Source organism: Rattus norvegicus, chromosome 7 (assembly GCF_036323735.1).
Source record: "Rattus norvegicus strain BN/NHsdMcwi chromosome 7, GRCr8, whole genome shotgun sequence".
NCBI classification, from domain to species: Eukaryota; Metazoa; Chordata; class Mammalia; order Rodentia; family Muridae; genus Rattus; species Rattus norvegicus.
In genome coordinates this window covers 60,602,191-60,616,206 of record NC_086025.1, presented here as the reverse complement: position 1 = coordinate 60,616,206, position 14,016 = coordinate 60,602,191, and the positions used below count along the sequence as shown (strand labels likewise).

At 42.4% G+C, this 14,016-nt stretch overlaps 1 protein-coding gene across 3 annotated transcripts in view; it reads left to right on the top strand.

Moving 5' to 3' along the window:
- The first annotated feature begins 2,739 nt into the window (after positions 1-2,739).
- The window catches only part of Mon2 (MON2 homolog, regulator of endosome-to-Golgi trafficking), a 78,696-nt gene continuing 67,419 nt past the window's right edge, over positions 2,740-14,016 (top strand). For 2 of the 3 annotated variants that reach the window (NM_001040176.3, NM_001414945.1), the window contains 2 exon segments: positions 2,740-3,245; positions 12,698-12,761. In NM_001040176.3, the coding sequence (NP_001035266.2) occupies positions 3,135-3,245; positions 12,698-12,761 (175 nt within the window). In that variant the 5' untranslated portion in view covers positions 2,740-3,134. 3 annotated transcript variants of the gene reach the window in all.

Here is a 14,016-nt window from a genome sequence, read left to right as displayed (position 1 = left end):
AATTATTAAAACCTACTATACACATCTATAAAACCGACAAAAATAAACTCATCAAAATAATATATTCTTTACAGATGGTTGTGAGCCACCATGTGGTTGCTGGGAATTGAACTCAGGACCTCTGGAAGAGTAGTCGGGTGCTCTTAACCGCTGAGCCATCTCTCCACCCCAAAAATAATATATTCTTAAAAGGAATCAGGAGAACAGGTAGACACATTGGAAATGGAAACATTTTCAATGTGAAGAGTGGACATTAAGAAAAAAAAAAGAACCTCACCTATTGTTATGTCTCAACATCAATGAAGAACTAAGTGAGTGATGACCAGTGAAGACTCCTCACTTTCTAACATCAGTTTAAAGCATATGTCTTTACTCTCAGCTCTGGAGAGGCAGAGGCAGAGGCAGAGGCAGAGGAGGCAGAGGCAGAGGCAGAGGCAGAGAGGCAGAGGCAGAGGAGGCAGAGGCAGAGGAGGCAGAGGAGGCAGAGGAGGCAGAGGAGGCAGAGGAGGCAGAGGCAGAGGCAGAGAGGCAGAGGCAGAGGCAGAGGCAGAGGCAGAGAGGCAGAGGCAGAGGCAGAGGAGGCAGAGGCAGAGGCAGAGGAGGCAGAGGAGGCAGAGGCAGAGGAGGCAGAGGCAGAGGAGGCAGAGGAGGCAGAGGAGGCAGAGGCAGAGGCAGAAAGGCAGAGGCAGAGGAGGCAGAGGAGGCAGAGGAGGCAGAGGCAGAGGCAGTGGCAGGCAGATATCTGTGAGTTTGAGGCCAGCCTGGTTTATATAGCTTGTTTTACGCCAGCCAGAGCTACACAGTGAGACCCTATCTAAAGAAAACAAACAAACACAAAAAACAAGCAAACAAAATTTCAACTTGAACTCCTTAACTCTACAAAGATGTCAAAGATGAATGAAAATTATTTTCAGTAAGTTGTGTCAAAGCTATTTAAAATACACCCAAAATATTATGTTAGAATCTATGTTAGTGACCCAGTTACTAGATCATTTCAGAAAACTTCAAAATATAGCTCCCACCTCAAAGAAAATAAGACCTAATCTGTTCTGTAGCCAAGTATGAATGACCAAGACCCAGAAACATAGATTCAGGTTGCCCCCAAAAACCATCTCCAACACGGTAGCACTTTCATAAAGTTATTATAACAAAGCAAAGAAACTCTTTAAAGATTTATTTATTTATTTATTTATTTATTACATGAGTATACTGTAACTGTCTTCAGACATACCAGAAGAGGACATCAAATCCCATTACAGATGGTTGTAAGCCACCATGTGGTTGCTGGGATTTGAACTCAGGACCTCTGGAAGAGCAGTCAATGCTCTTAACCACTGAGCCATCTCTCCAGCCTGCAAAGAAACTCTTAAATCAATGCATTTTACAAATGCATTAGTGCAGTGGTTCTCAACCTTTCTAAGGTTGTGGCCATTTAACACAGTTCCTTATGTTGTGGTGACCCCCAACCATAAAATTATGTTTACTGTTACTTTGTAACTGTAATTTTGCTGCTGTTATGAACAGTAATGTGAATATCTGACCGTCTTAGGTCACCCCAGCAAAAGGGTCTTTTGGCTCAGAGGTTGAGAATATCAGGCAGGTGAATTACAACAAAACTAGAAAGTTTCTGCCTTGGACCTCAGGGACTGTCTCATAGTGATCGCCTTTGAGTCATTGGAAGTTAGGAATATGATGGTACATTCCAAAAATATATCAAGGATGTGAGGTCTAACGCAATGATGACAGCAAAAGGATACTTGAGGGCAAAAGATAACCAAGACAATTAGATTCTGGACTTGCAACATTCCCGTTTCCCGTAATCAAGACGTTGCAATCAATCCGTTTTAAAGAATCCTTAACACAGACACGGCTTCCTCTTCTTCCATCCACAAAGGCCGACTTTGCTCATCAGAACAATAACCTGAAATTATTTTTGCTTCCTGCTTATTTTACAACAGGGAAATGTCTTGGGTAAAAATAGACTCACCTGGATCATTGAAAAAGCTCACGTTAGCTTTTGCCTTACGTTCATTTGGCACTTCTAATCTAATGAACTGGCTCCTTATTTGAGCCTTAATTAGCTAATATGTTCCAGGTATCAGTCCAGGAGGTGGGCGTGTGTGTGTGTGTGGGGGGGGGGGGCGGAGAGATTGCAGAAACAAAGCAAAATAAAACATAAAAGGGAACTGTCCGCGAGGAAAAACAATAGGTAGAAGGGGGCGGGGGAGGCAATAAGGGGAGCAGGAGGAGTCTTGTAACAGATAAGGAAAATAAGGGACTACTCCGTAGTTAAATAAACCAAAGGTGATTGGTACAACTTCGCAGGATTGTCGTTTAGGTCCTCAGGCTGGGGAGGTAGGAGCAAGATGTTGATTAGTGTTATAAGTCGGGGGAGGAGCTCAAGAAGGTAGACGTGAGGGACAAGACAAATTCATTTAAAAAAAAAAAGCAAATATCTGTAACAGAAGAGAATGGAACGCAAACACACGTAGGGAGGAACCCCGGATCATCCCCAGGTTACCAGCTCGCGAAAAGGAAGCAGGACGCGCCTGCGCAGCTGTGCGGGCCACTTGCGTGGACCGTGGGGGCGAGGTCCGCGCTGCCCAGCTGGAGCGTGTCGGAGCTTCTCGCTTGGCCCCGCCCCTGCAGCGGCTCGCCTCCGGATTGGCCCGGACGGGGGCGGGGGCCGGAGCCCGGAAGTGCGGCTGACGTGTCCGGGCCGCGCTCGGAATTGTGGGCGACTCGGCTAATGGCGTCGGCAAGTCTGGGCACCCTGAGTGGGCATCGCTGAAGCTTGTGGCCAGTTCGGCCGGTGACGCCCGCCGTGGCCGGGCCCTGCGGCAGCGGGAGAGACCTGCCCGTCTGGTGGGCTCCTTGGCCGGTGCCGGTGGAGCCTGGTAGGGCGGCACGGCTGCGGGCAGGTCTCGGCGAGCAGCCCGCGGCGGTGCGGGACGACGCGGGGGGAGCTCGGGCACGCCTCGGGGGACGCAGCCCAGCTCCGGCCGTGCGCCCGCTTTGCCCTGAGCTCCGGCTGCGAAAGGCTGAGGAGCCACCGGCTCGCTGCTGGTCGCACAAGCAACTGACAGTGCTTGCTTGGTCGCTCCGGTCCAGATCGGGGGGAACCAAGGGGGAACATGTCCTGCACCAACAGCCCCGAGGCTGTGAAGAAACTGCTGGAGAATATGCAGAGCGACCTGCGGGCCTTGTCACTAGAATGCAAGAAGAAGTTCCCACCTGTCAAGGAGGTATGTCTCAGACGACGTCAGGGGGAACGTCGCGAGCGCTCCCTGGCTGGTCCTGGTAGACCCGGTTCCTTTTCGATTCCCCAGCCCTATACTAATTTTCATTCCGCCAGTTAGGTTTAAGTTGGTGCTTCTTCCACAAATGCTGTTAGTAGACTTCCTTTGAGAGTTCCAAGGAGATTTGATTTCTTCCATTCTCTTGTGTTTATTTCGGAAAGAAGTTCCTTGAGTGAGCCGATTTAGGTGTATTGCTCGTAAAAATGAATATCCACCTCTGTAGCGGAATCTGTACTCCACACATAAGTGTGCATAGTGTGTGGGTATCACTCGCTTGGAAACATTTCCTTCTTGTCTGTGTTATTCAGCCTAACTCTCAATCTCATCGTTGCAATAAGCTAAAACACAAACAGCAAATGGTCAAGGCCTACAATAACTCTGTTAAGCCCCCCACAAGCAGTATTCTAGTAGGATTTTTCGCAAAACGAATGCACCTGAGTATAGCCTCTTGGGTCCATACGTTTGCTTCTTCAGCTGTAGAATAGGGTTAAAATGTGGTACCAGTATAGGAGGCCGGGTGTGGTGGCCATTTTTTATCCCCAGTACTCAGATGCAAGGGGATCTCAGTGAGTTAGAGAGTGGACACCGAGACAGCCTGGGCTACATAAAGAGACCTTGTTTCAAAAGCCGATAAGGATGATGAGGAAGATGATGGTGATGGTGGTGGCGGAAGATGAAGATGATGGTGGTGGCGGCAGCTCACAGGAAGAGTATCTGCAAGCTCAGTGTATTCCTATAAAAATTTCCTGATACTGAATTGAAATATTTAGTGTAACCACTAATCTCTGACTTTTTTCTCTTAAGATTCCATTTTTTGTTGAAGTATTTTAAAAACTGCCCTTTTTAAAATAATGTGGGCTGGCTCGGCTGTTAAGAGCACTTGTTGCTCTTCCAGAAGTCCCTTGTTCAATTCCCAGCACCTACCTGGTTGCTCACAACCTTATATAATTCCAGTTTCAAGGGATCTGACCCCCATCTTCAGGCCTTCGAAGATACCAGGCACACATGTGGTGTATACATACAAAGAAAACACCCCTAAAATAAAATAAAATAAAAGTGCATAAATCTAAAACATTTAAAAAAATAATGTAGTTCAAAGATAGGTTAAAATAGTTATTTAATTTTCTACTTAATTTAGCTTAGTATATCTGCAGTTTAACATACTACTTGCTATTAAAAGTTACAAAGTGAGTTCATATTTTTCCACTTATCACTATATGCTTACTGTAAAAAGTTTTATAATTAGAACTTGACTAGTAAAGTTTAGAATGTAAACTTATCAGGAATCTTGAAGTTTTCTGTGAGTGCCTGTTTTCAGGGAATTCCAATTTCTTTAATGAGCTCCTACCCGGGATGGAGCCGTAACTATCACTTTGAGGAAGATACTATGTTTCATTCAGAGAACTACTAGTTTGCTGTGGTATTGATATTCTTTGTTGTCTCTCTATCATCTGTCTGTTGAAAGTTATAGCCGATAATTTTAAAGAATTAGGGTGTTTTACCTCGTATGATGGGTCACACCTGTAATTCCTGCTCCCAGAGTGATGAGGCAGGAGCGTGGCCATGAATTTGAGGTCAGCCTGGGGCTACAGAGTGGGATTCTGTTGAAATATCCCCTGCACACGTGTGCTGTTTTCTCTCTCTCTCTCTCTCTCTCTCTCTCTCTCTCTCTCTCACACACACACACACACACACACACACACACACACACACACACCCCTTACAGAGACAGAGAGGTTATTTTTACTGTAAGAAATCATTTAGAAAACATCAAATCCTACTGTAATTTCAGCAGTAATTTATAGAACTGTGGCTGTTCCCAGACCTATCAATCATGTTAAGAGCTGTGCTTCCTCTGTGCTATAGGCTTCTGTGCTTTACCCTTAGAATTTAATTGATACCTTCTGTGGTATTTTTATTAGGAAAAAACACTCTTCCAACAGGTAACTTACAAAGTTTTAGAACTCACTCCATTACTAATCCTGAAACTCTCATTAAAGCTCCTTAGTTTCTACTAGATCACTGTGCAGATAGCGCTTAGTAATTGCTCCAGCCTTTGCAGTGCTGGCAAGCATCATTCTTGTGATCGTCTCTAATCTACGCTCTTGTAGATGGTGCATGTTCCATAAGGATTTGCTGAATGAAAGAGTCTTACTGGGGCTGGACAGATGGCTCAGTGGTTAGAAGCACTGGCAGCTCTTCCAGAGGACCTGGGTTGATTCCTAGTGTGCATATGTTGCTCTTAACTCTAACTTGAATTGAAGAGGACGACGATGCCCTCGTCTGACCTTACTGGCATCAGGCATTTGAGATCCGCAGACAGGCAGACTCACACCTGGTGATAAGCACCTTTACTACAGAGTCATCCTGCAGACCTATCTCTCTATATCACAGAATCAGTAAAGCATAAATAACAATAGTGGTTCCAGGCTGTGTGCTTTCCAGCTTTCTGTTATTATTTGGCACCTTGGCAGAGGTTTTTTGCCTAAATCAGAGGTTCCCCATGGTAGAGTTTTGGTTCCATGTTCATTGGTGGCTGCTGAAGACCTGGTGACAGAATGCCTTTTATTGCCACAGCAAGGTTCTTGGGTCTTTCATTAGGGATCTGAGGCTAGGGTTCTTGCCTCTGTGTGTGAGTTCAGACCTCATTTTAAGGACCATGAAGAATAGAGGCTGGATAAGCTAGCTGTGATTAGTTGAACGCTGTTTTAGTGTAGACGCTTATAATGTAGTACTGTTATTTCCCTCTTGATGGGTGGTCTTTCTCCTCATATGTGCAATAGAATAAATTCCTGTCTTATGGATTGAAATTATAAGAATAGAGACAAATGCATAAGTATTTGCATCATATCGATTATGGCATTGTGCTTTGATGACACAGAAGTGAAAGACACAGTCCATGGCTTCAAGTCATCTTGAGTCTTTTTCTCTCTTTCCTCTGAGGTAGCTTACTTTTAACCAAGTACAAAGTAGGTTTGTGCTAATAGTCCAGACCAGTTTATTAATCTCTTAAGAGTAAAACATGGCAGAAAACTAACAAAGATAGAAACTACCTTTCTTTTCATGAAGTTAACTTGATTGAATAAAATATAACTTTTACAAGTGTTGGAAACTGCATCTTTTAACATACCACTTTAAATGTTTTATAGCTAGGCACGCCTAGAACCTAGCACTTAGTAGGCTGAGGCAAGAGGATCTCAAGTTCCACACCAGACTGAGCTACCTAACAAGACCGTAGCAGAAAGAAAGAGTCCAGGTGTAGTGTCACCCACAGCACTTGGGAGGCAGAGGTAGTCAGGTCTCTGAGTTTGAGGCTATCCTGATCTACATAGTTTCAGGCTGGCCTGGGCTACATATCAAGATACTGTTGTGAAGAAAAGAATGAAATAAATCAGTAGTTCACTTTACACATGAGGAGGTTCAGAAGGTTCAGTGAGAGGGTAAAGCTGGATTGGATGTGACTCCCTGTGTATCCATCTGTAAGTCTCCTTTTATTAATAGCATCCTGCAGAAAGATGCAGAAAGGTAACCCATTATCTGTCTACATCATTACTTGGGGCTATTGACCATTCCTTCCCCCTTGACAGTTTCTCATTTTGAGTTTTGTAGCACACTGTTAGTGTGTCTCCTCTCTCAGGAGGCCTGTTCTTTATGTGTGAGCGTGGTTTGTCTCCAGTGCTTTCCTCCTACTCTTCCCTGTACTCTGCCACTCCCCTTGCTTTTGGCCTTAGCATGATGCCAGTGGCTTTATCTGTGTCATCCACTCTGGTTTCCATCAGCCTGTGTAACACCTCTACCAGAATATCCCACATAGTTCAGATAGACTTCTTGTCATTGAACCACACTCTGCGAACATTCCTATTCTTTTGTCTTGTTAATGGTTACATCACACTGCTTCTGTGACTCTTTACGGCTGCCTTTGCTCTCCTGTTGCTCCCTGTCCTTACTAGATTTCCTTTTCTTCCCCATCTTCTGATGCACTATCCTACACTGGGTTTTAACATGGTGCCTGACTTTTGGTACTTATCAATGACATAAGTAAATTAGCACTCTTGGTTGTTATTATTAAATTTCTTAGGATAGCACTCATAGCTGCTTGATCTTCCACCTCTCTGGCTTCCTCATCCTCACACAGTTTATTTAGGCAGCAATCATACGTTAGTCTTCAACATGCCCTGCTTCCACCTTTCATCCTCCGGATCCTGAGGGTCCCCTTTTCCCCCATTGACTCCCTCCTTCCCCCATTTAGAATCCTGTCTTATATTATCTGTCCTGAATTCTTCTCAGCCCGTTTATCATGAGTGAGGTCCCAGATGCTTTCACTCCCCCATCCGTTTGTCCATTCATTCCGTCCATCCACTTACCCTTTTTCTTTAACTCATCCTTTTTACCTTCTGTTGTATTTTTGAGTTTTCCCTACTCTTTTGTAAGTAAATCCTAAAAGATTACAATTGCATCTCACCTATCTTTCTAGCCACTGTAGCATAAAACTGTATGCCTAGGACTGGTGAACTAGATCCTTACTGAAGTTTAAAGTTTGAAGAAAAGGATGGGAAAGAGAGAGGCACAATGTATGGATATTAGCCATCTATGTACACCCTGCATTCTAGTCTTCCATTTTACTTACTAAAGAAAGTTGATTTCTTAGAAACTGTGAGTTTGGAATAAAATGTCATATGTGGTCATTGAAACTATAATTGTCAGGTAATTGAATGTTACAGAATATTTTATTGGTTTCAACGTGTAATTGTTTTATGAGCATATTGTCCTTTAAGGGCTATTCTGTATCTTTTTAGCACTCTCAAGTGTGCATTTGACTTTAGATCTTAGCATTTACCTGACATGTAAAAAGTCTTCAAGGCATCCCCATACTTCCTTTGCGTTTTATGAATACATTATATTACCTAAGTTGAAAGTAAATACATTATATTACCTAAGTTGAAAGTAAATACATTATATTACCTAAGTTGAAAGTAAGTTAAATTTCACATTTTTTCTTTAATTTTCATAACACTGTGGTGCTCTATGAGTAATTAATTAGGAATTTTGAAAAATTTGTTTTAACTTTTTCTCATAAGGTATAAAAGATATATTTGATAAAAGCAGAAACATGAGTTTTTATAAAAGGAAGCAACATTTAAAGCCAGTTTGTGTTTATTTTTAGAAGTCTCATGTACCGCAAGCTAGTCTTGAACTTATTATATAGGTGAAGCTGGTCTTGACCTCCTGAACCTCCTGCTTCCTTCACCTGCCTGTTGGAATGACAGACATGCACCACCATTTCTAATTTATAAACATTAAAGAAAAGTAATCTGTAGGAGTTCTACTAATGGGCATATCCATTCCTTCTGTAGCAGACATTATTTTCCTTTCTTTATTGATAGTTTACATTCTTCACCCAGAGCCCTCTGGATATAGACGAACTAATTGAATTCTATCTGCTGAGTGCTTTGTTGGCTTAATCTAGCTTGAATATTCTCCACCTTGGGCCTGGAGAGATGGCTCATTGGTTAAGAGCACTTGTTGCTCCTACAGAGAACTCAGGCTTGGTTTCCCCAGCATCCACATGGCAGTTCCCACCTGCCATCCATAAGTCCAGTTCCAGAGTATCCAACACCCTCTTCTGACCTCTAGGTATTGAGCATGCACATGGTGCACATATATCCATGCAGGCAAAGTACTTATACACATTTAAGAAGACATTCCACCTCTCCCCTCTACTTCATAAAGCATACTCTAGTTAGAAATAAATAAGAAGGCTTCCAGGTTAAAATCTACTGGAAGAGACTCATCTGTCTTCTGTTTAGTGCCGTAGAAATGCTGAGCTGTTGAATAAGTACATTTCACTGCTGGGCAGTTATTTTTGTTGCAAAGATTGAAGGCAGCTTGAGGATGAACCTATCATGTAACAGATCAGAACCAAGATGAGAGTGACAGAGAAATAAACCATAAATCTAGTAGATTTGTGAATCCGTGGTCAGAGTTCTTGGGATGTTTTTCTTTCTGTGAGACAGCTCTCTTTTAAGTGAGTTTGAATTTTCATAGCATGTTAACTTTTCATTTAGAAACCTTTATTATGTAGCTACTTATTTAAAAGGAGGTGTGGTAAGCACTAATAGTGTCAGGGCTTGTGATGAATGGCGAAGCATTCCCAGTAAAAGGTCTGGACAGTACTGGAGGTGAAGAGCCTTTAGTGATGTAAGACTTAGACGTGAATAGCTGAAAACGTGTCGCTGATGATGCTAAAACAGCACCCACATGGAGGGAACGGCACCAACTTGAGCAGAGCATTGCACATAGAGCTGGGGTCTGGGGTTTGCATCGGGGACTGTTCAAATGTTGTAATTTTAAGAAGTTTACAGTTTCTTCCTTGTTTCTTGTTTCTGTTTGTTTTGTTTGCTTGCTTCTCTACCTCAGTGCTTCCTGCAGAATAGGAAGTACTCTGTGACTAAATTATACGAACCCAAAGTGGGTGTTCTTCGCTGTGTCTGTATATACTTAGGTTTGTCAGGGATGTAGCAGTTCTAGAAAAGTTTTCCTTTTAGAAGATTTCCCTACACTGCTTAATTTTTAGGAGCACTTCATTTATCTGTTTGCTCATTTATTCATTTATTTTTGCAGTGTTATGTATTGAACCCGAGAACATATGTATGCTGGGCAGCACACTACCACCACGTATGTCCCCAGCCCATAATTCTGAGATACACTAATAAGGGCGGATGCAAGTCACCCATTGACAGATAAGCCATTGAATAATGGAGGACATGATAGGTAGAGAAAGTAAGTTTGAACGGAAGTATGGAAGTAAGAGAAAAACTCCAAGATGTGTTAATGAAACAGACTTTGTGTCTGGGCAGTGTTGAAGAAGCTCCCAGGCATGGTTAGTGGCCAGATGGGTAATGCTCAGAAATAAACGAGGATTTGAGTAAGATGAAACATGGTTTACTGGCCAATGAGGTGGCGGTTCAGAGTAGAGGAGGATGGCGGTTTATTGTTTATTTATTTATTGTATTGAACTTAAGTATAAACACTCAAGTTGATTAAGTCCTGCTGTTTAGGATATGAGTCAAGAACAGAGATATAATTTAGGATTCTTAAGCATTTTGAAAATCATTAAAATCATAAAATTATGGGAATGGTCAGGAAGAGCTTTTAGGGTCACAATGAGGCCAAGGCTTTTCTGGGTGGTTCTGGGAAGGAATCAGAGAAAAACAGTGACTAAAAGAGACCCTCAGCTCAAGTGTGTGGAGTGTAAATGCAGCAGAGTGTGAACGACTTCCTCTCTCTTCCCAGCTCTCAGTGCCCTCAGAAACACCCGTATAACCATTCAGGTCTTCTGAACTGGCAACTTGTCCCTGACTCTTCACTCAGCAGAAAACTTAGCCGTGTTTACAGTTGATTTATACAGTGAGTGATCATAGGAAAAACTTTACATTTTATTAAAATTACAAAAGATCTGTTTGCTTTTATATGTGTGGGTGTTTTGCTTGCATGTCTGTCTGTGCACCGTGTGTATTCCCATGGAGTCCAGAAGAGGCTGTCATATCCCCTGAAGCAGGTTTTGTTGAACCCAGGTCCTCTGACAGAGTAGCTAGTGCTCTTAACTGCTGAGCTGGGCTGTTCTCCAGGCCTAACTGTTGTTCTTTTGTTTGAGCTAGTGTTTCACTTACTGCCTATCCTGGCTCAGCACAGGCATCCATCCTCCCTCAAAGACCTCATTTTCTACAGCCATCTCCAGACCGTAACATCAATTTTTTTCAAATCTTATTTTTAATGATGGTTCTTAGACACTTTAACCTCCCTTCTAGCCCACCACCCACCAGATGTAGTGAAAAAGAAAGGCTATGGGGAAGGGGAATTGTTGGAAAGGGTCTTTGGAACAACTTCCATCGGTGTTGTCTGGAAATCGGCAGTTCAGTTCACAGGTCAGCAGGCAGCGGCAGCTCCATCCTCTTGCAAATACTTCACTGATACACAGCAGTCCAGTTCGGTAGAGTCAGGATAGCAACAGTGGTGGCATGACCTAACAGGCAGCCAAGTCTTGGCCTTGGCTTGTCAGTAGGAAGAACCAGGAGGAGTGCCAGGTTCTAGGCTGTGCCTCTCTCAGGGAAACAAAGATCAGCAAAGATGCAAAACCCACAAGCATTGCACAGCTAGCTGTACCAGCAGGCCAAGCTCTGTCTCTGTCCCTCCATGGAGTCCTAGTTATACCCCTCCAAACATTACGTGTCCTCCACATGCCTTGCTTCAGCACGGTTCTTGGCTCTGCATGTGTATCCAGTCAGCCCCAGTACACTGAAAAACTGCAGCACACCAGAAGGTTTTTGGTGTGTTTCTCTCTATGGCTTCCCAACAAATGCGGCTCAACCACGCAGTGCAAGGCGGACCAATACATGTGTGTTGTTAGCCAAGGATCCTTCATCGCGTGTCCTTTCACGTGCTTGCTTTAGCAGAGCATCCTCTCTCCTGTGTCTGCTTTAGCACAGTGTTTCTTCACGAGTCTGCCTGAGCCTTTTTCCTGCGTCCACTTTAACAAAACCTTCCTTCATGTGTTTGTCCCAGCAAAACATCATCCAACCAACTTTCCAAAGAACCCTTAAGTTTCCTCTTCACTAGACTATGTAGGCTATGCTAGCATTACTATGACTTTGATATATGTATTTTAAAAATAAACATGTTTAGTAAAATTTTCTAGCGACACATGTTGTAAAAAATTGGGGAATGATGAAGTAGGTCTAATGTCTAAGGTAGCAATAGTCTGTGGTGATTCCTTAAATTTAGGGATAAATGTGACTTCCCCTTCTTTTCGTGTGTGTGTGTGTGTGTGTGTGTGTGTGTGTGTGTGTGTTTGCATTCATGACTTGACATTAGACTGTAGCACCCACATTGGGTGGCTTAACAAGCACTTATAACTCCAGTTTCAAATGACCCAATGCTCTCTCTGAACTTTATAGCTCCCCACAAATACATACATTATAAATAAATTTTTAAAATATAGAAAGGAAAAAATAGAATTGGGCTGTTAGTTCATGAGAGTAATTTTACTTGATTTTGGGGCTTTTGGTAGAAAGGGGAGATGTGTGCAAAGAGGAAAGGAATCTCATTCTTCTCATTGGGTTTTTGTTGTTGTATTTTTTGAATATATAATTCTGTACAGTGTTCAGGCATTCTAGGTATGCCTTAAGCACAGGATGGCATCAGACAAAGTGCAGTTTGCATGTGAGTAAGCCAGATGACAGGGTTCTGTCATGTGGTGTGTGTGTGTGCCGCTATTGGGTCTCTAGTGTTTGTAAAATAAACATGATAGTGACTCTTTGCACTTTTAATTTTGTATTTATTTCTCACACATAATTCTGTTTATAGTAAGTTTTATTTGCTAATTATTTTTGTTCCCACAGGCTGCTGAATCGGGAATAATAAAAGTTAAAACAATAGCTGCAAGAAACACCGAAATTTTGGCAGGTAATTTTTTTGCATTGAATTCAATTAGTGGTGAAGATTTTACTAACAATTAAACAGACTCTTTAAAGAATGCCATCAGTTTTTGAGCATCTACATGCACCTGAGTATGTTGTTCATGCTATAGAACATGTGAATGCCCCTCAGTTGTGAACTGATTGTATTTCCCAGAGGTAAGCTATACAATTCCTTGAAATGAGAAACCTTAAAGCTTCCAGCTCCTTCGAATCAAGGATGTTCTTTCTCATCTTTGCTTTCTCCACCACCACCACTACTCAGTTGACACACTTTACCCACGGAGAATATTCACTTGACTGCTCTATGCTACAACTGATTGTGATCCTAGATTACAAGCTACTAAAATTCAAGAAGGCGTGTATAACATAAAAGTTATATTCTGCTTTTTAATGTATATTTTTAGCAGAGAAATCTATCAAGTTGTAATATCTTTAAAAGTTCTATATCTAACTCTTAGCCCAAACCCTGGTGATTGCATTTACCATGGCTGCTTTCACCTAGCATCAGTATGCATGTAAAACCTTAGTCACTATCTGCAACTCTGTTGGTTTCTTAGACTTCTTACCTTTTTCTGTCTACATAGTCTTAATACTAAAAAAGTCTCTAAATAGCAATGAGCAAATATGCTTCAGAATTTTTTCTGACATAAAAAGCAATTTACCTGTTTGTTTTAGTATAGTTTTATCGATATATGCATTTGTGATATCTTACAAATTATTTTTTAATTTTGTGTGTGTGAGTGTTTTACCTGCATCACTGTATGTGTACCGTGTGTGTGCCTGATGCCCAGGAAGGCCCAGGAGTAGGATCAGATCCCCTGGAAGTAGCGCTGCAGGCAGTTGGGAGCCTCCGTCTGAGTACTGGGAACTGAAGTCGGGTCTTCCCTGCCGAGCCATTCTCCAGCAGTGTGCTTGCTTAACACCGTACAGTACATTGCAGCATAGTCCTTGTAAGTAAGCATTGCATAGGATCCCAGGAGGAAGAAAGATGGCTGTTGTACTTCATCTGTGTTCGCTGCTTCCTGGGGTCTTCCATCCCGTTTACTCGCCTGCTCCCTCACGTATGTCTTCCTGCCAGAAGCTTCCCTTCTAAAATGAAATGCTGTCTAAAACTAGAGCCAGCCTTTGTTCTTTCTTTCCTTTTTTTTGTTAAAAAACAACTATTACTGATTAACAAAAAATAGAGGGGGAAAAACAGAACATTTGATATGGTGAACACTTTTAAATTGATTTTTTTCACA